This window comes from Drosophila guanche, unplaced genomic scaffold, assembly GCF_900245975.1.
Source record: "Drosophila guanche unplaced genomic scaffold, DGUA_6, whole genome shotgun sequence".
Taxonomy (NCBI): domain Eukaryota; kingdom Metazoa; phylum Arthropoda; class Insecta; order Diptera; family Drosophilidae; genus Drosophila; species Drosophila guanche.
The window spans coordinates 577,665-604,510 of record NW_022995763.1 but is presented as its reverse complement, the minus strand read 5'-3'; the positions used below and the strand labels follow the sequence as shown (position 1 = coordinate 604,510).

General features: G+C 44.3%; 2 protein-coding genes across 5 annotated transcripts; both read left to right on the top strand.

The window, feature by feature from the left end:
• The first annotated feature begins 352 nt into the window (after positions 1-352).
• On the top strand, positions 353-21,669 carry LOC117590973 (syntaxin-binding protein 5). Of its 4 annotated transcripts, none has more exons than XM_034284038.1 (23): positions 353-559; positions 4,840-5,431; positions 5,783-5,880; positions 5,940-6,128; positions 6,506-6,640; positions 6,707-6,770; positions 6,838-7,045; positions 7,108-7,183; positions 7,254-7,408; positions 7,476-7,657; positions 7,722-8,204; positions 8,283-8,425; positions 9,722-9,899; positions 12,591-13,581; positions 19,357-19,473; positions 19,567-19,689; positions 19,767-19,886; positions 19,954-20,469; positions 20,549-20,657; positions 20,714-20,800; positions 20,871-20,966; positions 21,040-21,164; positions 21,237-21,669. In XM_034284038.1, exons 2-23 carry the CDS (start codon positions 5,309-5,311, stop codon positions 21,491-21,493), a joined length of 4,575 nt encoding a protein of 1,524 aa, XP_034139929.1. In that variant the 5' UTR covers positions 353-559; positions 4,840-5,308; the 3' UTR covers positions 21,494-21,669. The 4 variants fall into 4 exon arrangements, with proteins under 4 accessions (XP_034139929.1, XP_034139931.1, XP_034139932.1 ...); XM_034284040.1 differs by lacking the exon at positions 12,591-13,581 and adding an exon at positions 16,702-16,972 and having other exon boundaries at positions 354-559; XM_034284041.1 differs by lacking the exon at positions 12,591-13,581 and adding an exon at positions 14,612-14,672 and having other exon boundaries at positions 355-559; positions 21,237-21,587.
• Positions 21,670-22,528: 859 nt separating this feature from the next.
• LOC117591001 (casein kinase I) lies at positions 22,529-25,084 on the top strand. The gene is made up of 4 exons (XM_034284083.1): positions 22,529-22,815; positions 23,749-23,892; positions 23,974-24,748; positions 24,841-25,084. The coding sequence occupies exons 2-4, from the start codon at positions 23,814-23,816 to the stop codon at positions 24,998-25,000; spliced, it is 1,014 nt and encodes a 337-aa protein (XP_034139974.1). The 5' UTR covers positions 22,529-22,815; positions 23,749-23,813; the 3' UTR covers positions 25,001-25,084.
• The last annotated feature ends 1,762 nt before the right edge of the window (positions 25,085-26,846 follow it).

Sequence of the window (26,846 nt, the reverse complement as noted above, 5' to 3'; positions counted from 1 at the left end):
ATACCAGCTGGCAAATGATTTACAGCGCGATAGTTTAACATTAGCATATCGATGTTTTTGTCTTGCGATATGGAAATAAATTCCAATTGGCGTCTCTGACCGTCATATTGCTGTTCCTCCTGTAATTTCGAGACTTGAAGTTGCAATTAGGCCACCAAAATGAATCTGGGAAAAGCCGATCTACTATCAAAATGATACCAGTTGTTAGAAATGCACCTTGTGTGTCGATAGGCTGTGCAACCTCGTTGTGCCAGCACACCTTGCTAACTTTGCGTAAAATCAGGTACGAATCATCATCATTTGATGATATATCTTTCGATATATTCAATATCGTCAAATGGCCACACTTAACGAAAACTAATAACAATACTGTCGTGTCTGTTTTCTGCGCGTTTTGCGAACGGATTTTCGCCTTTGTTTTTTTGTTTATCGCGGCCATCGTGACCAATAGCAATTGCAAGGCAATGCATTAACTAATTGGTCAAGCGTGACGAGTGTCAACGTCAACTTGTGTGTCCACCGTGGCCACCTACAGAGGAAGGAATTCGCCATGAAACAGGTGGGCGCCGTGCGATGGGTCGGTCGGTTGTGGTTTGGTTACCTCCAGAGGAGGGGTGTGTGGGAGTGTGTGGATCTGCTCTTCTTTTATTGCTGTTGTTGTGGCTGTCTCTGTTGGTATTTTGCTGACGATGATGTTATATTGGGTTTGTTTTTGTTTTTTTAATGTGCATATGCAAATTCTTTTGTTTTGTTTCTGGCTAGAATTGTTGTACGCAATACGTACATACATGCATAAGTCGTGCATATGGCAGTGTGAGTGTGTGTTAGAGAGTATGACAACATGTTTGCATTTGCGTATCGCGCGAATAACTGTTGTTTGCTCTTCGAGACGGGCCAACCCAACCCTATCCCACTTGTTCAGATGAATCACTTCAACTGGAGTATAGTAAATCTTTGAGGTTGAAATTACACTATACTACACTACGCTACAATACACACACCCACATGCACTCTCATGGGGTCATTTTCCACCGCTTATCAAACAAGAGATGGCGCTGCTATGTTTGCTTGTGTGTGTGTGTGTGCACATATAATGTATATCTTTATCGTTATGCGTGCCCTTGTGGGTGCCCAACAAGTTTCTTATTAGTGGGAGATTGGGGATTCGCCAAAAGATTATGTACATTATTCATATGACGCAAGAGCTTTTCTGCGAGCGTTGTTCCTTTTATTGCATACTTTGCTGAGTTATTGATAATGGCGTCGTCGTCGTCCTGGTGCCTGGCTGCCGCCCGCCCCCTGCCCTCCGTCAGTGAGTGTTTGCGTGTGCGTGCGTGCTCGCTTAAAGGACATTTAGCACATTTCCAGGCATAACTCATTTCAATTTCAATGCAAATTTCCACCATACATTACACACACACACACACACATGCATATGTATGGTTTGTATGTGGGGCGTATTTACATTTTAGCAGATTACATTTTTTAGTATGTATGGGTTACATCCCCACCCTTCTTTAAACAGATGCCCCGTTCTTCCGTCTTCGCACACACATGCGCTCACTCACACGCGCTCAACCACCCACAACAAGTATCGATTCCTAGGGTTGCCAAGCAGTGCCTAAATCTAGGCCTAGAAATCAAAGCCAGACAGACGGTGACAACCCTTAAACTCTTTGCTGCTGCTTTGCATAACCACCAGGAAGGATTTGTGTGTGTGTATATGCCCATATACATACACGTGGGGGAAACTGCGCGGAAACCAATTTCCCAACCATTTAGTTCAGTTTTCGGTGAAGAGCGTCCAGACGCGCGTGTCCCCGTAGCTAGGAGAAAAATCCTCTCTAGAATCATCCATTTGGCCATACAAACATCACAAAAAACCTTCAAATTTAAGAGAAAATCGTAAATCAAAGACGCTCTAAACTGTCTCCAGATGTTTCGCAACGTAAATTGTGTAAATGTCCAGAAACTAGCTGTAATTTTGAGCTCGGTTGAGCCCCAAGTAGTGGGGCAGAGCGAGAGAACGAGTGTGTGTGTGTGTGTGTGTGTGTGTGTTCCTGGTGCTGCCTTTGCTGCTGCTGCTGGTTCTGCTCCTGCGCTGCCTCAACAAATTTTACAGTTGTGTGTGTGTGTGTGTGTTCTCGTGTCATGTGACCGCGCGCGCAAAACATTTTGCATTGTTTTTGCTACGTTCCGTTCTGCTCACGTTGCTATTCCTTCTGCTGCTGCTGCTGCTGCTTGCTGCTTGCTGTCCTGTACGCGAAATTATTTTTGGGGGCGACTAGCGTAAGCATGCGCAATGGCCCCCCACAAACTGGCTCTACCACACAGCACAGCGCTCACATGTTAGCTGCTGTTAGCTGTCCCCGCACACGTGTGTGCAAAGGAACTCCACGCGATTATAGGGCAAGGTTTAATCCAATCCAATTTTGGCCGCCTTGATGTATGGCCCATTGACAATTGGCAAATTGGAATTCCAGAGGATCAGCCAGTCCATACGGCAAGTCCATGGGTGCCATTTATGGACAGTGTGTGTGTGTGTGTGTGTGTTTGGCTGTGGGTGCGAGGGAGTGCGATAGGAGTGCGTCCTATCCTCGTCCTAGTGAGCATCCCCTCTTTGTGTGTGTCTCTCTCGCGCGCGCTCTCACGCTCGCACTCTCTGGGGCAAAAGAGGTGCAAATGCCTTCGCACTGGCAGAACGTACACACTCTGTCAGGAGTAGCAGAAGCAGCAGCCTCACAGTAGCCAACTGACCAGCTAACAAGAAGCTTATTTTTTTGTTGCCTCTCTTGCATGGAGATCCCCCTGTAATCGCGCACTGTGGAGGCTTAAAGAAACTAGAAATAAAACGGCAATAGGAAAAACAACCGTTAACGGCTCGCGCGATTCTCTCACTCGCAATTTTGTCTGTTTCTTCGTGTGTGCTGTGGTTTCTGTGTGTGTGTGTGTGTGAAGAAAATCAATTGACAGAAATGTTGATTCAATTTTTTGTTAGTTTCTTGCCCTCTGTGAAGTAACAAAACCTTCCTTCCCTCCCCCCCTGGCCACACAGATAGATGGTGGAAAATAAACTTGAGCCAAAGAAATCGCCCAATCCTAAGTTAATGATTAACCAATTGAAAGGGAGGAAATTAATCATCGTTTCACCTTTTTTTTTGTGGCTGTGAAGATTCCCACGACTGTTTGATGTGTGAGTGGCAAGTGTGAGTGCGCGGAGAGAAGAGAGGGAAAGATGTAGTTAAAGAGAAAAACACAAAAGAAAAAAATAATATGTGAGTAGCAACAAGCAAGAAATCAGTAAGGGTACCCCTGTGCTCATGTGTATTAAAAAGGAAATCTGTAAATCGAGGTTATCTATACGCACACACGTACAGTGAGCATGTGTGTTGGTGGGAGGGAGTCAAGTGAGAGCGAGAGGGATATGCTTACTTACACAAATGTCTATATGTATATATGTATGTACATACACAGATTTGCTTAGCAGCATCCTACTCCCCTACTCTCTCTCGCTCTCTCTCTCTCTCTCTCTTCCTTACACTCACTCCCCCCAGCGATGGCATTTTAATCATCATTACGAGAGTGGTGTGGGGGGGGGGAGGGCCCACTGTCATTATCACCCCCTCCCCTTCACAGCCAGTGAACTGGGGTAGGTCCGTCGTCGGTCAGGCGCCATGTGTACGCTCTCTCACTCTCCTCTCGCTGCCCTCGCCACACACAGCGATGTTTGTTTTGCGGGAATTAAATTTAAAGTATGGCAACGATTTGCTTTTCACTTTCCTGTGTGCCACAACCCCGGCCCCAACCCACTCGTATTCTTTTTTTTTCTACTGTTGCGCTCATTTGTCCTGGCGACCCAGCGACCTATACACACAGTATGTGTGTGTGCTCACTTGCGTGTGTGTTTGTGTGTCTGTGTGAGAGTTTGTTTGACAAAGCGTAAACAATTGCGAAAAAAGCAAGGCAAAAAGGAGCAAACAACAGCAAAAATAACGGCAAAATCATGAAAGAAAAGCTGACTCAAACACGCCACCGACTGTGTGTGTGTGTGTGCTAGAGAGAGTGTGCGAAAAAAATCGATTTGTGTGCCATCAAAAAGTGCATATATAGGCAGGCCATACACATATCTACATCTGTACTTGTATGTACATATGTATGTACAAATATCCATATATGGGTATCTATGGCATACACGTGTCCCTCTCGCTGTAAGCTGTGTGCGTGTGTGTGTGTGTGGTGAAAGGGAGCAGGAAGGAGGGGTAAAGCAAGAGGCATTCGTTGTGCAACATAATGTTGCAAACAACGTAACGGAATGACTTTCAATTAACACACAACAATCAGTTGTGGAGGCGGAGGAGGAGGCGGAGAAGGAGGCCCCTTGACAAAGCAGAAATCCATTTAACCTTTGAATTGAATGCAAGTCCCAGATTGATTTCATTCTGCCCCCTCAAGCCCACCCCCGCCACAATTGTAACACAGCGGGTGGGTGGGTGCAGGGGGTGGATAAGCGCGCAGGCGAATGCGAAGCGCTGGCGGGTGCAATCTTAATTAATCAACGTGTCCCAGTGCCATTCCCAGTCCCAGTTTGCCCATCGGGCATCGGGCAGCGATAGAGCGAAAGCAGAAATCAAGGTTTATGTAATCCCCTGGCACTCAACAAAACAAAAGGAAAGGAACACACACTCTCGATAGACAATCGAAATGCAGTTGTGTGTGTGTGTGTGTGTGTGTGTGTGCTATCGATATCGATTTCGAATGGGGAAATCGGAACCAGAATTGGCTGAAGCCACTGATCAACTTATGTATAATTATATCTCCCACATCTCTTCTCGTTTGCAGCTATCAATTTAACTATTGCCTACCCAGTTTCACTCCCCAACCAAAATAATCAAAGAGGAAACCCAAGACAGCGCTGAGAAGCTGTCTAGCTAATCACATTCAAAGTGCACACTAAAATCAACCAAAATCAACTACAACTAAAGGAAGAACTCAACACTCAACACTCAACTCGTAGATCAAGGTTCAAAGATCTACAATCAAAGGCGAACACATTTTTTTCGGTACTCCCTCGAGCTGTATCCTTTCCCTCCAGGCACCAAACATCAAACACCAGCTCTGTCCACAGCTTCAGATCCACAACCCACTCAAACGACTGGCGACAAAACAAGTTCTTCTTAACGATCTCGAGAGAGAGAGAGAGAGAGAGAGAGAGAGAGAGATAAGGAGGTGTGCCAAGTACAGAGTACTGAGAGAAGACGAAGAAGGAGTGAGATAGAGGAGGAGCAGGAGGACGACTCATGTTAGAAAAATGAAAAAGTTCACATTCAAGGGAGTTCTAGATGGATTTCGACAAAGCGTTCAGCCCCAAGCCACACGACAGGAGCAGGAGATCCAAGAGCAGCTCAAGGCCGATCATTTCACATTGAAGAAAGTAAGCCACAAACCAAGCTAAATCAAAGCCAATGCTAATCCAAATCACATTAACCGATCACCCACAAACAAAAAAAAGTGCCAGACATCGCGACATCTGGCATCTGTTGCAGCTAGCGGGTGTTTTATCTGGTAGCTATACCCCTTTGAATCTATCATAAGACACACGCGGCTATGACCGATGCCCAAAACCATCCATGATTCAAATAATTAGTAATCAGCAATCCCCAACCCCCAACCCCCCCCCCGCACGACTCTACCAACCAGTGGAACATGCTGCCCGCCCATCTATTCATGCCATCCAACTGCAGCTACTAACCCTGTAATCAACTCTCAATCTTTTACTTCGCAGACCTTTCGCCATGGCTTTCCGTACTCGCCCACATCCTTTGCCTTCGATCCGGTGCAGAAACTAATAGCAATTGGCGACAAATCGGGCTACATTCGCATGTAAGTGCAAGCCTTTTCTTCTCTCTTTTCTTCTCTCATGCTTTGTGTTGTTTGTGCAGATTGGGAAAACCTGGCGTCGATGCCCATGCCAAACACGAGGGCGAATCCGAGTGCGCCGTACTCTTTTCCCAGTTCCTGGTCAATGAGGGGGCCCTTGTCACCGTCACCGCCGATGACACCATACACTTGTGGAGCATACGCCAAAAGACACCGCGCATTGTGCAAAGTCTAAAGTTTCAGCGGGAGCGGTAAGTACAAGCGATGAATTGCTAGTTAATTGGGAAAGACATGGTGCCGTTCGCTTATGGGCAACTTGCACAACAGATTAGAGCTAAACTATTACACTCTGCCTGTAGTAATATCTTCAATTAAATCAAATGTCATTTAGCATTGAACAAATGCGAGTACGAACTTCAGCGAAAGGTCAATTGATATTTCATTGAAACATATCGAATTAAGATCCATTCAATTGTTCATTCGAAAGATTAGAACTTGTGTAGAACAGAACAACCGAACGTTAGAGCATTTTGTGCAGCAAACAATAGAGTATGATTCTGATGTCTGAGGGCTGCTTATGCTGCTTACACATTTATTTGAACGCTACATTTATTTGCATGACTTGCAGCGTGACTTGCATACACTTGCCCGTGGGCAGCAAGTGGCTGTACGTGGGCACCGAGAAGGGAAACATACACGTTGTTCACATAGATACATTTGCACTTAGTGGATATATTATTAACTGGAATAAAGCAATTGAAGTGTAAGTATAGAGCAGCCATCAAAGGAGCTTCTTGACTATATTTGATTCTATTTACTCTGTGCACAGGGTTAGAACTAGTCATCCAGGTGCTGTGATTGCGTTATGTGATAATCCATTGGATGCAAACAAGGTGAGTGCTGAGGCTGATGAGTTCGATGATGTTTCCGCACCTGACACTGACTTTCTTTCATTTGTAGTTGCTTATTGCATTTGAGTGTGGGCTGCTTGTGTTGTGGGATCTGAAAGCGAAATGCGCTGAGATACGATGGCAGGCGGCTGAGGCTGTCAAATCCCTGGCCTGGCACTACGAGGGCAAGTACTTTGTATCATCGCACACGGATGGCTCCATTTGCTCGTGGCCCACCAGGCCACAGCCCAAGCCGCAGTCGCAGGTTTGTCCGCACGGTAAGTACTCCACCTGAACCCGCTTTGATTGCTCCACTGACTGACTTGGCTCTTTGCATTAGCAAAAATCAACAAAGATGGCAATGCGGAAAAGTGTAAACCGATCTATAAAGTTGACTTGAAGTCCAGCACAACTGGGTGAGTAATACTTCGCGTTGCTTAGCTCCTTCTTAATATCTTATTGTCCCCGAATTCGCTTTAATTTCAGTGAAACTTTCACAATTTTCTCTGGTGGCATGCCGTCGGAAAAGGGCTCAAAGTCAAATTGCATCACCGTGATGGTAGGCAAGGCCACAACGGTGCTGGAAATGGAGCATGCTGTATGCGATTTCATAACCCTCTGCGAGAATCCCTGGCCATGCGGTAAAGTTCTCCTCGCATCAGCAGCTGTTCCACTTATAATACTTTGATTTTGCTTATACTTTTGCAGAGACCCAGGAGCCCTATGCAATAGCTGTGCTACTTCAATACGATTTAGTATTAATAGACTTATTAACACCCGGTTTTCCATGCTTTGAATCGCCTTATCCAATGGACTTACACGAATCACCTGTTACATGTTGCACATATTTAACCGATTGCCCATCGGATTTGGTTCCTGCTTTCTATTCAGTGAGTGACCCACCGGAATCTACCGAATCTGTAATGTTAAGTCTGTATTGTGGCTGTTCCACAGGTTGGTCGGACAACGACAAGTAAAAAAAGTTGCTTCTCGGAGCGTGAGTGGCCAATATCGGGCGGCGAGTGGTCGCCGGCGTCGTGCAGCTACTCGGAGATTGTCATCACCGGACATCAGGATGGTAGCCTCAAGTTCTGGGACTCGGGTGCCGGTACACTTCAGATACTCTACAAGCTGAAAACGGCCAAAATGTTCGAGAAGCCGCGCACACACGCGGCCCAGGCCCATGCGGATGCTGACAATCCGCTGGCCGTGCATCTGATATTCCTCTGCTCGGAGTCGCGACGCCTCTGCGTGGCCGGTGCCATGGGGCAGGTGATGTTGTTTAAGTTTCGCAAGGTCGAGTCCACATCGGAGGTCCTGGTGCTGGAGATACCCATACTCTATGAGAATTTTGATGACATTTATGGCACCAGTCCCGAATGCGATTTCCTAACTGGCCATCAGGTGCAGAAAACGGAATCAAGTGATTCGGACAAGGTAAAAGCCGAGCGCACCCACCCTTAATGCACAATCTTTCTGTCCATTCTCAATTGTTAACTTGATTCCCAAACACAGACGACGGACTGCTCGTTAAAGGTTCGCTTTGGGGCACAGCGTAAGCCGCCGGGCTTTCAGTCGCAGCTGGTGTGCCTCACCACTGGACCCAATCGCCGGAATGTGCAGGTCACATCTCTGTGCATCAGCTCCAGTTATGGCCTGTGAGTAGTGTAGTCCACACACATGCTTCTCCTGGCTCTCCTCCGCTCCCAATGTCATCTCCATCCTGCCACACTCGCCTCGATCTATCCATCGATCCATCCATCCATCGATCCAGCCACACACGTACACACACCACCTACCACCTCTACACCGGACACGGCAAAAGCGGACCTCAAAGAAACCAAAAAAAAAAAAAAACAAAAAAAAAAATACTTAGACGTAGTCTAGTTTGTATTCGTATATGCATGACGTTTTCTAAAAGCGCCTGAGACTTAGCCAAAGAAAAAACAAAAGAAACTCGTAACGCTCCCCGACCGTTAACGCTCCCACGCCCCCCATTTGTCTTTGCCTTTTGCCCTAAGCCCCCCCCCCCTAAGCAGCACCGCTTTTGTTGAATTTGTTTATGCCGTTGTGTATTCCGTAGTATGCAACAGTTGCAAGCAGACTGATAACCGATAAGCGCGTATCCAGAGAACTAACCGAAAATCACCCACCAGATGAATAGATCAACAGACAGTTGCAGATACGGACACAGCAGATCCAAAGCCATGACAGAAAACAAAAAAACAGAAAACAGAAAACTCAAGACGTAATACTTAAACCAAGAACCAAATTGTAGTGCCTGGTGTGTGCGCGTGTGTGATTGATGCGCATCGATATCTAATTCATTTACTTGTCTTTAGTTTTAGTTTTCTATTAGTATTTCGATTGATATTCTTTAGTATGCACCAAACATACACATACATGTTATATATTTTATTTTTACTTTGCTTTGGCACCTCTTTCAGTATATTGGTTGAAATCGTTTGGTATTTGAGGCTATTTTAATATATATTCAATTTTGATTTCCATATTTAGTCCTGTATTAACTCTTTTAACTTGCAGTCAGTATTTCTAGTATTTATGCTGGTATTTCAGCAGCTGTTTTTAGAACTTTTTGTTACTGATTATAATTATCCATGCAGTCATTTTAGATTTGTACTACTTTCAGCTCAGAATGTGTATCGTTTTTCTGCAATTGTTTTACTTTTCCAAGATTGTGGCTTTTGGATTTTTGTGCCTATTTCTTTTTGCGTTTCATTCCTCATACATGTTTTCAGTATATTTTTGGTATCTCACATGCATACATTAAATACATGCAGAATTACATACATACATACATAAGTGTATGTATTTTTAATACGTATACGTATTTTTTTTTTTTTTTTTTTTTTTTAATTTATTTATTTGTTGTCGTTAATTTGTATGCAGTTGATTTTTGGAGATATATATATAAGAATATTTTCTGTTTTTAGAATGGCTTATGGTACCGAATATGGACTTGTCATAATTGATATAATCCAAAAAATTTGCCTCTTGAGTGTTGCATGCCCCGATCTGTATGGCGCACATGATCCTTACTCGCGAACACCAAAAAGTCCGAAACGCATTGAGAATAAAGAGGAGCAGAGCCGTTCGCCCAGCTCAGATCAGGTAAGTGTCCACTGTCTCTCTATCTCTCTCACACACACTCTCTCTCTCTCTCTCTCTCTCTCTCTCTGTGTATCAATGTGATCTCTGATCTCTGCCACCGAGCTAAATAGCCACAGCCGAAACTGATAATACCGATATATACACACACACACACACATACATATATATATATATATATCACGCACACACACAGACACAGACAGACACAGAACCCGAGAAACACAGACAGACTGAAAAAGTACTTCTCCCCCATAAGTATGCTATGGGAATCGAGAGCAACTGTACACTGAACAACACACACACACTTAAAGTTTTCTTCTCATGCCTCTACATACACCATCTCAGCATATAAAAAAGAACATATACATACGTATATGTGAATCTATATCTATTACATATAAACATACATATACTATATATATTTGATCTACATACAAATAAGCTTTGATTTGTACGAGTAATTATTGCTAACCCAGAACTCGATTCGATTGATTACATTTAATAATCTGTGTTCTTAGCTAGCTAAATCCTTTACATACCTACTTTACATGCATACTACATGCATATCTACATGTGTATGACATACAACGACTTTTGTAGCCTACAGATTTTGTTTTGGTTTATGTTTTCTGTTTTCGTTTTCGTTTTTGGTTTGTGTGCGTTTGTTTTTTGTTGCTCCCGTGCCCTTGATCTCTCTCTCCCCCGCTCTCTCTCTCTCTCTCTCCCTCTCTTTCTCACTCATAGTATTTATTTTTGTGGCATTTTTGAACTTAAAAGATTGACAAAGTTAGACACAACCACACCCTCACACACGCATACACATGCAACCAAGCAAGCATATACTCCTCTATGCATATAAATATCCAACTATTTCTAGATGTAAACATTAGCTTAGTCTCTCCCAACTGACTTATTGTAGTACGCAAATGTCTCTCTATATATATATTTTGTTTTTTTTTTTTTTTGTGTCCTCTCAGGCTGCTCTAACTCCAACTCTGTCTATCCATCCTGCTCTCCTTTTGCTAGCACTAAGTACTATCTATCCATCTATCTATGTGTAGCTGCTCTCGGGCGCTCTGTCTGTACGAGTAATGCACTTATTTTTATGATTTAATTTCCACTGTTTCTATCATCAGTTTTGATGCAACTGACTCTGTCTCTTCCTCTCTCTCTGTCTCTCTCTCTCTCTCTCTCTCTGTCTCTCTCTCTCGAAACGCACAAAATGTTGCATGGTAAATCTTGAAATGTTTTTATTGATTGTTTGGGTTTTGTTTTGCATGAAAGCTTGTCTCAATTGATTGATGGATTGATTGGTGTCTCTTGGTTTGTTGATTTTGTTCTCTCTTCTTTTGTGTATACTTATGATTGCTGCCACGCCCAGACCATCGCATTGACATGCCTTGAACGCTGATTGATGGTTCTGATTGTTGTAAATGTGTTGTGCTCTGCTCTTCAAATCCCCCCCCCAACACCCATCTGATTGATCTGTTGTAAGCGTCAAGCCTAGCGAACTCTTCTACAAAAAACAAACTCAACAACAAAGAGAAACAAAAACAATAAAACTCCTCTGTATATCGCTCACTCTCTCTCTCTCTCTCTCCGTCTGTCTCTCTTACACTCGTTTGATTGATTGATTGAAACGAGTGAAAGTTTTACCTTATGTAACATATGCCACAATCCACTCTCTCTCTCTCTCTGCCACTCAATGTTTGAACACACACACACGCCCACACAGACACATGCATACAAACAATACATTTGCATAATATAACTGATTATAATTGATTGATTGAAAGTAGTAATTACATTTGAACTTTAACCCTACCCTACACCCACCCCAACAAATTGATATTCCAAATCTTAAACCTAAATCGTAAATCGTAAATCTTAAAAATGAACAAAAAATAACAACAACTTTCTATTGCCTGTGTGTGTGTGTGCGTGTGTGTGTGTGTGTGTTCAATCGTTTGCGTATGTGTTCGTGCTTGTGTATGTGTATGTGCAGCCTAAACTGTTCTAAAAAGCCGTTGTTATACAGCCGTTGGTTGTATAACAGACTAACTAAAATGTTGCCTACAGTTTTTAAACCAAAACGAAAAAACACTCCCCCCCCCCCCACAAAAACTAATCAAAGTAAACCCTTAACTAACTTGTACATAACATGCATTGATATTGGTATGCTGTACTCTGTACAGTACTCTCCCAGTCCCAGCCTGAATAACCCATGAGACCCCCGAAAACCCCCACACAAGCTCTGAGCTTTGAGCTTTGAGCAAACCAAAATACGCAAACGCAGGGGGAACAGGTGCCAAAGAGAACAGTGGCGGGGAGATGCGCTCAGCTGCACTGGGAGAGAGCAGACTGTGATTGCCTCAGAATTATTTCTGTTTATGTTTGTTTGCCAAATGAAAGAGAGATTTTAACTGCTCCCCCCCGTCACTGCTTTGTCCTGTTCTTCCACTTGGTCTGCCACAAAGAGAATACAAAAGAAAAGAATAACCAAAACCAAAACCAAAACCAAAACAAAACCAAAAAGGGATGTATCTACAAATGTATGTCCTATGTCCTATGTACCTACCCCCCCCAATTAACTCCAAAACCCACCAAACCCCCAAAACGACAACTTTTATATGATGCCTGAACGAAAACGAAAAATTAAAATTATGCCCCCAACAACCCCGCTTAATCTAGCTGAACGACACGACTAGCCCGGACAGTCCATCGATCGAGTTTATGCCCGAGGCGATCGAGGCATATGCCACGGGTGCAGCCGCAACACCAGCGGCGGCAGCGGCCAACGAGTCCTCGAGCACCTCGCGACCCACCTCCCCCAGCAGCGGTCCCGATTCGGCGGCAGCACCACCAGGCACAGGCACAGTCACAGGCACAGGGACCCAGCCTCAGGTGATCAACAGCAGTCGGGAGACGCTGCTGAGTGGTTCGGCGGCGAGTACAGCCGCGAGTGCAGCGAATGCCACCGTCATGGCCATGGCCAAGAGTCCACTGCGCGAAGAAGTGATGGCAGCGGCGGCTCCCAAGGAGCTGCAGGATCGACGCAAGTCAATGTCCTGGAAAACGTTCAATTTGAAGCGTCAATTATCGAAGGTCAATATGAAGATCGGCGGCCTCAATGTCAACACCGATCTCGAGTCCATCAGGAACACTTCAATTTTCTATACCCCCAAGGAGAGCTCCCCGGAGGGTGCCGGCGAGGAGCCAAGTGCGGCCATGGTCGCTGCTGAGGCCCTCGAGTGCCGGGAGGAGGATGCAGGACTGGCGGCGGCCAGCATGGCGCTTAACAGCGATGAGCCCGAAATGCCGCTGCCATTGCCATCGTCTTCTTCGGCGATGCGCGGCAAGTTCCGCTCCTCCACCACGGACTCGCCGGACGGTGGCTACAGCGGCGAGACAGCTGCGGCGGCCAGCGGCAAGCGCGTGGACTTTGAGCAGCAATTGAATAGTGGGGCCGAGGGCGGCGAGCGGCCCAATAATTTGCCCCTCTCCGGTGAGTCGCAGGCACCGATAAAGCCGTCGCGGCAGCGCTTCAAGGAAAAGTCCCGCGATCAGCGCCTGCTCTCCGTGCCGAACATCAAGTATCAGCCGCGTGACCTGCGCGGCGGTGTGCGGGCCATCAAGAATGACGTGTCGCCGCTGATGGGCGGCAATGTGAGCAAGAAGATGCGTAAGTATGGCCCCCCCACATCGGGGGTCCACTCTCCCTCTCTCTCTCTCTCTCTCTCTATACATAACTACCCTTTCCTCCCACCCCCACCCGGGGAGAGTGTCTTCAGCGAACGAGCGAGCGGGCGAGTGTTCTGATCGCTAGGCAGGCAGGCAGTCGCAGAAAGAGAATCATCTACCCACACACACACACAAACACACACTTGCCATCAATCATTCATGCGTGAAAGGGCAGCAAAGTTCCCCTGTGCCCCTGTGCCCCTCCCTTGCCCAGTGTTCTGTCGCTGGGATAACTGTTTGGTCCGCCCCCCTGCGCTCTTTCGCAACGCTTCTGCTTTTGGGTTTCTCTCTCTCTCTCTCTCTCTCTCTTCTGTTTCTGTTGTTGTAAGTTCTTCTTTGCTGCTTTTGGTTTACGTTTTGTTTGTTCTTTTGTGTTCCTGCAAGATGTAGTAGACAAACCAGCAACTGTACTTTTAGTGCCCCCCTTTAAACTCCCCCAGCCCCGAGCCAACCAAACGCCCCTCCACCAACCCGAAAGTTGTACGTAGTCCGCCATCCAAAATCCAACATCCAAAAACAAATCTAGAGCTGAGAAAACCCAAACCCCCAACGAGAAGTGAAATCCTGCTGCTTTGTGTTGATTTTTGAATAAGAATCCGGAACGAAACGCTGAAACGAAATTGCATTTTGTGTATAGAAAATAGCAAACAACACTAAGAGCTATGTGTATTATGTGCGTAGTCTAGAGAGCATAAAATAAATCAGCGAAAGAAATGTTAATCCACACACACCATACACCAATACCCATACAGATATGTAAGGAGTGTTAATATAAGAAAAACCAGAAACGATAATGTTAATGTTAATGTTAATGTTAATGTTAATGTTAATGTTAATGTTAATGTAATGCCACATACGATACGCACCACAAACACAAACACCACAAACGAAAAACTCTACTCTCGATACAAGAAAATACTTTTGAAATCTTTTATCTATGCTTCTTCTTATCTTATCCTCTTAAAAACTAGACAACGGCTGCAGAAGAGCTGCAATACAACTGCCTTTATGTGATTGTATGGAAGTTCTTTGGTAAATCATTTAACCACCACCACCACAACAAGAGAAACAACGCAGCAGCACCACACGCACACTCACAGTACACACACGCACACACAGAGATCAATCACCAAGCACCACCCATACATACACCCATCTGCGCGTACAAATGTCTAACGTAACTATAAAGGAATAAACACTGCAAATGCCCATACCCCACGACCCCACTCGATACCATAAATGTATTTTATAAACTTAACTTTTAAGATTTGTTAGCCGTTTAAGAACTTGACAGAAAGTAAGCAAAATGAGCAGGCATTCACCACACACACCACCCTTAACTCCCTCTATATGTATGTGTATGCACTGTGCAAGACAAAGAAACTAAAAACTAAAACCCTAAAAAACAAGAATACGAAATTTAAATGTTGATTGTTGTGCTGCTGTGTTATGAAGCCGCCCCATGTATACACATTTAGCGTGTAAGTTCCATCCCACCACTGTACACCACACACACACACACACACAACACACCACACACCACACGGCCAAATGACTGGTGATCGCGGCGACTCAGCTCAGCTTCTCCATGTGCCCTGGCCCCTGGGGTTTTACTTGACGATTTTGCATTGTTGGTCGCTATTTCATTTACTGGTTGAGGATTTTTCTCTCTGTCCCTAGACCCATCAAACCCACCAACCACCCCACCCAGTGAGAGAATCGTGGGTGAAACGTTCGATCGATCGACAAAGTGTTTGAGTTGAGCTTTTCTTCGATCCGTTTATTTGGTTTGTTTCTTCGATTGTTTTGTTTATTTCGATTTCGATTACTCGATTAAATTGTATGTGTGTTATGGCTATCGATAAGTCGATATATCGCTTACGCAGCTTTTCCATTAATCGTTGCTTTTGCATTCGTTTTTGCGTTGCCGGCTAGAGCAGCGCTTTTTCCCCCCAAACCGCACACAACTCACCTGTACATAAAAACAAACAACCTCCATGACGATGTAAGAACAAAACCTATAAACTTAACTACATACATAATCTACATACAAATACCAATATATTTACATACTTTTTCGCTAATTATGTACATAAATGCATATATGCTACCCCATTTAATGTATAGCCCATATGTTCTACGTGTTCTATATACTATCTATGTTTTAACTCTCGTATACTGCAGAGTTTGTTCGATCTGTCGTACACACACACACACACACACACACACATTCGCATATCTGTCTGTACACTTGTCGGCGTATATTTCATTGTGTTGTTTGTCGTGATGTTTTTATGCATATAAGTATCCGTGTCACGAATCACGCTCCCCCCCCAAGAAACACTGCCCGCCACTGCAATGAAGCCAATCCGCCACCACCACTGTTATTTCTCGTTGTGTACTCGTTCATACATACACACACATTTACACACAGACATGCTGCACTCGTAGGAAAATTAAATGTAACTTATTCAAAAATCACACATATAGGGATCACATCGATCACCACACTCCACTGTACTTGTCCATCTACCCCCCATCAGCATATTTGTTTTGTTTCACATATTTGGCAAACACACATATTCATACATGCGCACATTCCCATGTACATAACTGCTGGTCGCTCTCTCTCTCTCTCTCTCTCACACTATCTTGATGTTTCGTTTCTTGCACTCGTTTCGTTAACCGTTATGTTAAGCTTCTCGCAGACAGAAAATGTATGCAGCACACGGCTCACTCGCACACACACACACACACATACAAATGCACACACAAAGAAACACACACACTCGAACCCAAAGAGCACAAAACGAAAAACCACAAGCAGAACAAGATGTGGAAGGAGAAGAAGAAGAAGAAGAAAGCAAAAGAAACAAAATGATGATCTGTGATCCAGTCCATTCAATCATTTAGTGCATTTATCTTTCTCTCTCTCTCTCTCTCTTTCTCTGTCTCTCTTTCTCTCCCATTATGTGTGTGTATCTCTCTCTCTCTCTCTCTATCTTTCTCTCTCTCTCGTGTCTCCCCATTATGATTACCGTTTATTTCCGGATTATCTCAGATCAACGGCGGAGCCGGCAATGCGGCGAATGCAAACGCAGCCGCAAATGCATCGCAGCAGCAGCAACAGCCCCAACAGCAGCAGACGATAGGCGGCGGCGGCGGCGGTGGCAGCGATCCTTCGTTGCTGTCGTCGTCCCCTGCGGCAGCAACAACAGCAGCCGCCTCGACCTCAGCTTCAACGTCGTCGTCGACAGCAGCAGCAGCAGCAGCGGCAGCATCAGCAGCAGCAGCAGCGGCAGCGGGATCAGTTTACGGTGCAGACGATGCAGGTGCGGGTGTTGCTAGTGGCGGTGTCGGTGTTGGTGTTGGTGGTATTGGTAGTGGCAGTGGCAGTGGTAGTGCCAAATCTGGCGCAGGTGCGGGCGTCGTTGGCGTCGTTGAACATCATCAGCAGCCGCAGCAGCAGCAGCAGCCGTTACTCGTGCAGCAGCAGCAGTCAAGCTTGAGCTCTACGTTGGCGGCGATGGCATCCTTTGACGTTGATTCATTCGATTGCGGTGCAGGTGGAGGCGGAGGCGGTGCAGGTGCAGGTGCGCATCAACATCAATATCAGCATCCGCATCCGCATCAGCATCAGCATCAAACATCCGTAATACAGCAACAGCAGTCAGTGACATCGTACGAGTCCCTAAAAAAGTCCAAATCACAAGGTGGGAGCACAACAGAGCACAGTGTTAACAGCCTACAGCAAACAGCAAAACAGCAACAACAAAACAAACAACCGTTAACAGAGCACAGTGCTGTTTGGCATTAAACAAGCAAAAAAGCAAACAACTACCGTTAACAGCCAGTACAGCCACATGAACAACAACAAGCAACAGCAATACTGCAATAACAACAAATGCAAATGCACCAACAAATCACAGAAACAACATGCGTTCTCTCTCTCTCTTACACGTACCCACAGACAGACACACACACACACGCACACACACACCCACCAACTCTCCTCTCTGGGTGTCTGTCTCACTCTAGCGCGTACACAGAGCACAGCACAGCACGGCACACAGGTCACACACACATACTCTCTGTCTCGCTCGTACACTTTCTCGCTCTCGCTCTCTCTCTCTGTCTCTCTGTGTGTCATGTTTTGACACGTTGCTTGTGTGGTTTGCCTTTCGCCAGAGGCACGCCCGCCATTCTCCCCTCTCCCCCACAGCCAGCCCCCCAGCCAGCAACTCAGCGGTGTGTGTGTGTGTGTGTGTTGCGTGCTGTCTTTGAATTTGGATTTGAATTTTAATTTGAATTTTGGTTTCTTTACTTGGTGCGCGTGGGGCGGTTTGAGTTGGGCTCTATCTGTCTCTTTTTCTCGCTCGTTCGCCAGCTCGCTCTCTCTCTCTCTGTCTTTATCTCTCTCTCTCTCTCTTTGTACCCCTAGATAAATCTAGATAAATATAAGTGCATATGAATATGATCTCTCTCTCTCTCTGTCGCTCGCTCGTTCGCTCTATCTCTCTCTATCCTTGTTTCTCTATATATCTATCTATCTCTCTCTCTCTCTTGATCTCTTGCTCTGTCTCTACGTCTCCTATATTCTATATCTTTCTCTCTATCTCTCCTTCGGTATTTGTAATTGCATTTGGCACGCTTTGAAAGTGAAATAATGAAACAAATAACAGCAACAATTAAACCAAGAATTGTACTAACTGGAATTATGCCACACACACGCACACACATAACAACATAACATAAATAGAGTATAGAGTAACAGAACCCCCCCCCCCCCAGATCGGAATTTGCATTGGCAAAAACTCTCAACTTTTGCATAGTTCACACACAAACACACCAACGCGCACTCACGCTCACACACACACACACACATAGAGCAGCTGCACACGAAATGCAAGCAAAATGTTTTTGTTTTCGTTTTGTTTTTCGTATATTTAGTCAGACGCCTGCCGCTTAAACGATTCTGCACTCACTCAATCGCAAACTCAAACTCAATTTCAATCCATAGAAAGCTTAACCCCAGTCCAGTAAATGAATTACAAACCCCAAACCCAAAGTACTAGTTGAACGGTAAACGAAAACCCTAAGCAAGCATATGTCATATGTACGTATCAAATGCCGCAAGCTTTCTTCAGCGTATGGAAGGAAAGAAAGAGACGGCTACACGCAGACACAAAACTCACGCACACACACACACACACACATAGACATCATCCATGCACAAGCATAGAGCAAGAAGCGCAACAATTAGGCAGCCTAGCGATTTCATACGAGTCTTGTGCAGAGCAAAGCAAATACGAGTAGTGCGAAAGTAATGCAAAAGCATAGTAATTCCAATTCGAATAGAAATAGATTCGAAAACCAACAATTCGATTAAATAATTAAAAAATACAAAACAATGAATAAAAAATTGCCTACTACCGCCCGCCGCTTTTACTATCTCTCTCTCTCTCTCTCTCTCTATCTCTCTATTTATCACTCTTTATATAAAAAACTCTTTCTCTATCGTCCTCTCTCTCTCCTCTGTTTGACTTGATAATGACATAAAATATTTAACAATTTTGGTGTAATTTTGTTTATTCTTTTGTCTTTTTTCTGTATCCTGTATCCTGTATCCTGTATGCTGTATGCGATCATCAAACTTAAACCAATTCTGACCCCGAAAAAAAAACAAAAACCAAAAATCCGAACAACTAAATTACAGATAAATTGGATGGAACTTTCTCAAGATCCAGATCATCGTCAATGTCCAGCATTGATATGTCTTCCTCGGAATCTGTTACCTGTTTAGCATTCATTGAGAGTTATGCCAAACGAAATGGTAAAGTACAAAATAATCCAAATGAAATGGAGCCAGACATTCCGAGCATTCAATTAAATTCCATTCCATTCATTTTGCGTCAATCAATTGTAGATATTTTGACACTTGTTCCTACTTTGTGGATTGGAACTAGTTTCGGTTCGATACTGACCTTGTTCATCACCATGCCGGAACGAGATGTGCGCAAATCTCAGCCAGTATTGATCACAATAAATGGTGAGTGATTGAAACTAGTCATCGAAACTGTACAGTCTCCACCGGATACATGGAATCTTTGTATCATTTTGTTGCAGGCGGACCCGTGGTTCGACTCAAAGGCTCCATAACTTCCATGTCTTTTTTAGACTCATACGGCTCGATCATACCCTTTACATTTGAGACCTGGCGTGACGAGAAGCGGGACAAGACCGATCGTAATTAATGCACAAAATTAATCCATTTATTTGAATCCACCCATTTGAATCCTCAATCGATTGGCAGGCACACCCACTAAGAGCAGCAGCCGCACTAGTCCCACATTCACACCAACAACTGCCAATACAATATCAAACACTTCGGTCGCTGGCGGCGTGGCGGGGGGTAGTGCTGGTGGCGGCGGCGGCAGTGCCAGTGGCAGCAGTGGCGGCGGTGGCAGCGGTGGCGCAACTGCAGCATCAGCAGGAGCAGCAGCAGCAGCAGCAGCAGGATTTGGAGGAAGCGCTGGCATTGCTGCTGGCAGTGGGGCTGCGGGCACTGGGGGAGCAGGTGGCACAGGTGCGGGCAGCAGTGGCGGTGGCGCCGTCGGTGGCATGATCAGCAGCAGCGCCAGCCCAAGCAGCAGCGGCATCAGCGGCAGCATCAGCACCGGCCTGGAAACACTCACCGATCGACAATATATCGTTATTGCAAGCGAGAAACAAACAAAAGTCTTCGATGTGGCCAATCAGTGCTGCATCAATCGCATACAATTATCGGAAATGGATTTTGCAGTCAAGGCAGAAACTATCACGATGAAGGGTACTACAAATATTTACTCCCTACCTACAAATATTTCACTCTCTCTCTCTCTCTCTCTCTCTCTTCGTCGTTCTTGCAGATGGCTCTTGCTTAGCAACCTATCTTTCGAATGGCCATCTAATGGTACATAGTCTTCCTAGTCTAAAACTGTTATTGGATACTGATTTCTTACCGCTTATGGAGTTAAGGTGAGAGCCAATTAAAGCAACCAATTGCCACTGCCACTCACATTTTGTCTCTCTAGTTTTCAAACAAAATGCAAACAGGGAATTGTGGATCCAATGCTCTCGATATGGGGTCAACAGATCATTGTTCACGAAGACACAACTCAGTAAGTGAAGCCCAGTGCCAGATTTGATTGCATTTGATCTGATTCGTTTCTGTTTGCCCATCCTCCGCAGAATATCAAAAATATTTTGCTTTAGTCATAAAGGTCATGGATTGTACATGGCATCGCCCACCGAAATTCAAAAATTCACGATATCATCGGAATTCTGGTAAGCCATCAGCCAGCCCCACACACGCTGTGGCCACAGTTGAAACCGATCTTGATCTTTGCCATTTTTGCAGTCAATTTATTTTGGAGATGATGGGTGAACTATATACGGTACACGAAATGCCCGAGCAACCGAAGGAGAGTTTCTTTAAGGGTCTGTTTGGCGGCGGGTCCAAGCAATTGGATCGCGAGGAGCTTTGTAAGTTTTGCCACACAACACCCCACCCCACGATTTGATTTGATTTGATTTGATTTGACTCTTGGCTTGCAGTTGGCGAGCAGAGCGGGAAAGCAAATCGTTCGGTTGCACGGCATATACCCGGACCCAATTTGGAGCAGCTCGGCACACGTGCTTCCACGGCCGCATCGGAGATTAGTCGGGCGCACCAGCTGGCCATGGAGCGCGGCGAGAAGCTCAATATTTTGGAGGAGCGCGCCGAGCGTATGGCCAATACAGCTCAAGATTTCAGCGGTACAGCGCATCAATTAATGCTTAAATATAAAGACAAAAAGTGGTATCAGTTGTAAAATATCTATTTTAGGAGCCAATTCTACCACAGTTATTGTAATATTGCTTTTATAACACTTTCTACTACATTACGAGTAAAGTACACTTATTTAATTTCTGTTTTCAAGTCGTCACGTTATTTACAAAAACAAAAACAACCAAAAACAAAAACAAAAACAAAAACAAACAAAACAAAACCAACAAAAAAAAGCTGTTTTTAATAAAAATATATAGACCAAAAAAAAGAAACAACTAAAACATTTCATAAAACTCGTCTCTAAAGCTGTCTGTCCGCAGTGGTTGCTCGTATCACAGCTCACAGCACGGCGATGGCTTTTGAATCTTCCGCAATTTGCGTGTGCAAATCGATATGCGATATCGATAGTGCTTAAAACAAGCACGATTTTAGCTTTTAGCTTGCAAGATAAATTTACATGTTGCAACAGGCAACATTTGTAAATTACGCAGACCATCCTCACGCTTTCAATTGATTTTATTACCGTGCCATGAAAATACTTATTGCGGACTGCTATCGCAAGTTGAATTCTTGCAACAGATAGACATCATGTTCACTTCCAACAGATGGCGCTGCAAAATGTTAAATATTAGTACAAAATATATATCGATATTTGTGTGTAGCTACATTTAACCAAAATCTCATTAATTCGTTTTTTTTACCATAATGGCATACAATTTTCCCAAAAGCTATGGGCCTAGATCAAATTTAGCTCTCAGTCAAATTTAAACGTACATTAAAGGCCATAGGGCTGTGATGCCGAGAATCTTATTTTGTAACCAATCCAAAAAAACGAAGTCATGAATACTAACCAATATTGTGGAGAATTGATTCATTAATCAGATACAATTATAGTTTTCGTGCTGAGAGTCTTACCTAGCTGGGGCAATGTTAAATAGAATATACAAATTGAGGAAACATTCAACGATTGGGTACATTTACGGTATATTTGAGCATGAGAATTTGTCTTTCGGTATATTTTTGAGGGTCAGGCGATATATTTTATCGATAAATCCGGTCACACTGCTCCCTAGCAAAAGCATTTTTGCTGGAGTCTACCATTTTTATTTTAGTTCATAAAATATATATATTTCCTCTCCTTATTTCGGTTGTGCGCGTACATTAACTGCTAAAAAACTATTCTTCTAACGTTGTCCGGGTGTTAAAAGTCTAGCTTGCTGCGAGAAACGACCAATCTCCAACGCGATTTTCCCATTTAATTTTTTTTCCACCGTAAAAAAAAATTTTTGTGAGTGAAGAGCCAACCTTGAGAAACACCCAGCACAGCAGTTCCAAAAGTTTCGCCTGCTCAATTGCTCATCTGTGGTAAGATTTTGGGGCAAAAAATGTCGCCCAACGACGAATATTAGGTTGTGGATGGACATTTTACGTGCTTTCCTCACGAATATACATTTTCCATCCAGTTGAAATGCGTGCTAACTGCGTCTGTGTGGTTTGTGTGTGTTCCTGTGTGTGTGTGTGTGTGTGGCAGGCAGTGGCAGTATGTGTGCGAGTGCTTGGCTCAAAATTTTCTTTTGTGTAAAACATTTGTAAGGTGCAACTGTGCATGCAGCTGTATGCGTATGTGGCTGTATTAGTGTGTCATCCGCATGTGTTGGTGGCCTGACTGCGGCCTGCTGCTTGTTGTCTTTGCTGTTGTTGTGCGTCATAGTGTTGATTGGATGAGAGTGTGTGCTGTGTGTGTGCGCGTAATATGCATTCCAACGGGGTAAAATGAGGGAAAAATGAAGAGGAAGAAGAAGCCTGTCCCGTTCCGTTTCTATGTGGCGCCCCCCGACGCCTTGTTTATTTAGAAATCTTTCCATGGAAAAAAAACCAAATAAATATACAAAAATAATCATACATACACTCGTGTTCCCCGCCAATAAACCCAGGGAACGGCCCTACGATTGGGCCTTTGTGTGCATAGGACACCCCGCGACACCCGACCCGACATGTGCGACATGTGCAAATAAATTTGCAGTTGTCGGTCGCTGTAAATCGATGATGAAATTATATAGATTTAATGCTAACTTGCTTATGAAAATGCGCATTTCGGTTGTCAGGTTGTCAGGCTGTCAGGTTGTTGGGACACACAGCGGCAAAGGGAAACGGGGAAGGGGGGGACCGAGCGAGCGCGCAACCACAGCGCCAAAGAGAAACGGGGCCAAAAAGAAAGTGACCAAAGATTAACGAGAGGCCCATGTGGCCCATGTATGGTATGGTAACTCTTCTTGACACTCTTCATGTATATTACAGAAATCGCGCTCACGAGCCTACTATATTGCTGAGTCAGCGAGGCCTGCAAGGAGAACGCCTCCATCATGGACAAGATGCGTATACTGAAGGAAAGCCGCCCCGAAATAATTATCGGTGGCAAATATCGGGTCATACGCAAGATAGGTATGTTCCAAGTAGACATAGTGGAGAGCTGAGATAACTCTCTTTCCCTCTCTCTCTCTCCCTGTCTCTGTCTCTGTTTAGGCAGCGGCTCTTTCGGTGACATCTATCTGGGCATGAGCATCCAGAGCGGCGAGGAGGTGGCCATCAAGATGGAGAGTGCCCATGCCCGTCATCCCCAGCTGTTGTACGAGGCCAAGCTGTATCGCATCCTGAGCGGCGGCGTTGGCTTCCCACGCATCCGCCATCACGGCAAGGAGAAGAACTTCAATACGCTGGTGATGGACCTGCTGGGCCCCTCGTTGGAGGATCTATTCAATTTCTGTACGCGTCACTTCACCATCAAGACAGTGCTGATGCTGGTCGATCAGATGATCGGTCGCCTTGAGTATATCCATCTGAAGTGCTTCATCCATCGCGACATTAAGCCGGACAACTTCCTCATGGGCATCGGTCGCCACTGCAACAAGCTCTTCCTGATTGACTTTGGTTTGGCCAAGAAGTATCGGGATCCGCACACGCGCCACCACATCTTGTACAGGGAGGATAAGAACTTGACGGGCACCGCCCGCTATGCCTCGATCAATGCCCATCTGGGCATCGAGCAGTCGCGTCGCGACGACATGGAGTCCCTTGGCTATGTGATGATGTACTTCAATCGCGGCGTCCTGCCCTGGCAGGGCATGAAGGCCAACAACAAGCAACAGAAATATGAGAAAATCTCAGAGAAGAAAATGTCAACGCCCATCGAGGTGCTGTGCAAGGGTTCGCCGGCCGAGTTCTCAATGTATTTGAATTATTGCCGTAGCTTGCGTTTCGAGGAACAGCCGGACTACATGTACCTACGTCAATTGTTCCGGTAAGCTAAGGCTTTTCTCCCTCTATCTATCGTATCTATTGATTCAAATCATAATTGCAATCTTTCATCTGGTTTTTGTTTGTGTTTTGCAGCATACTGTTTAGGACTCTGAACCATCAGTATGACTACATCTACGACTGGACAATGTTGAAGCAGAAGACCCATCAGGGTCAGGCGAATCCTGCAATACTCCTGGAACAATTGGACAAGGATAAGGAGAAGCAGAACGGCAAGCCGCTGATTGCGGACTAGGGCGATGCATTCACGGCGGGCGGTTGTTGAAGCAAATTGCAAACAAAAAACACTGTGGGGGGGGGGGGATAAAACATACAAAAACAAAAGCAAAAACACTATAAGAGAAATGAAAAGAAAACGAAGGGAAAAGAAAAGAGTGGGAAAGTAAGGAAGAGCGGAATGGATAACGATAGAGAAAACACACACAAAACACTGCGATGCGAAATAAGAAAGGAGAAAGGAGAAAGAAGAGAGATGAAAAGAAAGAATCCGAAACAGAAACGAGTAACAGAAAGAAAGAAAAAGAAAACACAGAAAAGGTTTGTGTGGAGTTGCGAAGTGAATACACTGATTCGGGAAATAGGATGTTTCGTAATTAATTAATTAAAAATTCAATATTAAAAGAATAAGGAACAAGCCAGAAAAAAACACACACACAACACAGTTGACGATTGGTTTTGGCAAGTAAAGCCAATATCAGAAAAGGAAACACTCACACACACACACACCCTACACACACACACACTTAGTATAACAAATTCAACAGAATCAATGTAGAGCGGAACAAACAAACAGCAAAAATCGTAAGAAATTTCGTATATATATATACGTGTATACGTATGTATATATATATATATATGTACATAGGCCAGTTATGTGCTCATCATATATGTAAATATGTGTGTGTATGTGATATGTATATGTATATGCAGGTAGAACCATTTTTGAATTGAAATTGAAATTGATTTTATATCCGAGTTGTCTCGCACCTCCAACACGAACACCAACAACACCACCACTGCTGCTTGTCGATTTCAAATTCAACATTGCAAGATTGAAATCGCATCCCATTATAACATTAAAATATATATTCATAACGGTGCGATCCGCTCGATCGCCCGCATGTCGCATGTGTCCGGAGTATACATATGCAAAGCGAAACACTTACGGTACGCGCTATAAATATATATATATATATATATATATATATAACGAAAAATATATAACAAACAAATATTTAAATTGATTTCAATCAATTTCCATGCCCACTGCTTGATTATGGCTGCGAATCACGACTCAATAACTAATTGAAATCGCATCCAAAATAAGCAGAAGCCACACACACACTCACACACACACACACACACACACACACAATAAATAAAACAAACAAGTAAATTCGCAGCGGAAGTAATGGTTGCCAGGAAGCAAAGAAGCCAAGGGAGGATGAGGATGCGCCAGAGGACGTGTTCGAGGGGGGGAAATGCATTAAAGAATTAAAGCAAACGAAGAGTTAAAAAGAAAGAAGAAGAAGAAGAAAACATGATACAAAATCATCAAATAATAATACATAATAATATAATGCATAAAAAAGAAAAACACAACACACAAAAAAAACCAACAAAAAACAATGAAAAAAAAAACCGAACGCAAAACTGCAAAGTAATTTTGCATAGTAAGGCAGTAATAATTATAAACATAACTTATATTTAATTTTTTGAATTACATCAATAAATATGTTGAAATTATGTAAATCGTTCTGTCGATCGGATCGATTCGGCGGACTCCGGCAGCACCAGCAGCAGCAGCCACCTCGCCACTGAACAGACAGAGAGGGGTATACATAGATGGAGCAGAGGAGAGGAGAGGAGAGAGCAGCGAGCAGTCATCAATGCTGGTCGGTGCAGGAACAAAAGCCAGGCACAGCCTTTAATCAATCGATCGTGGATCTATATAGAACTATGGAAAATTAAATAACTATTTAAAAAATGTACAACAAAAACCAATTTAAATCTGCGAATTCTTTGAGGACGTGACTGAAAAATAGAACTAGCTAACATAATAGTAGAGCCCAAAAGATTTT

What these genes read in the sequence shown, in the direction of transcription:
- LOC117590973 (XM_034284038.1), top strand. Translation starts at nt 5,309, where the DNA reads ATGAAAAAGTTCACATTCAAGGGAGTTCTAGATGGATTTCGACAAAGC. An exon ending in ATCAGCTCCAGTTATGGCCT is followed by an intron (nt 8,426 to 9,721) that starts GTGAGTAGTGTA and finishes TTCTGTTTTTAG; the next exon opens with AATGGCTTATGGTACCGAAT. An exon ending in ATTGGATCGCGAGGAGCTTT is followed by an intron (nt 21,165 to 21,236) that starts GTAAGTTTTGCC and finishes CTTGGCTTGCAG; the next exon opens with TTGGCGAGCAGAGCGGGAAA.
- LOC117591001 (XM_034284083.1), top strand. Translation starts at nt 23,814, where the DNA reads ATGGACAAGATGCGTATACTGAAGGAAAGCCGCCCCGAAATAATTATC. An exon ending in TCGGGTCATACGCAAGATAG is followed by an intron (nt 23,893 to 23,973) that starts GTATGTTCCAAG and finishes GTCTCTGTTTAG; the next exon opens with GCAGCGGCTCTTTCGGTGAC. An exon ending in TACCTACGTCAATTGTTCCG is followed by an intron (nt 24,749 to 24,840) that starts GTAAGCTAAGGC and finishes TGTGTTTTGCAG; the next exon opens with CATACTGTTTAGGACTCTGA.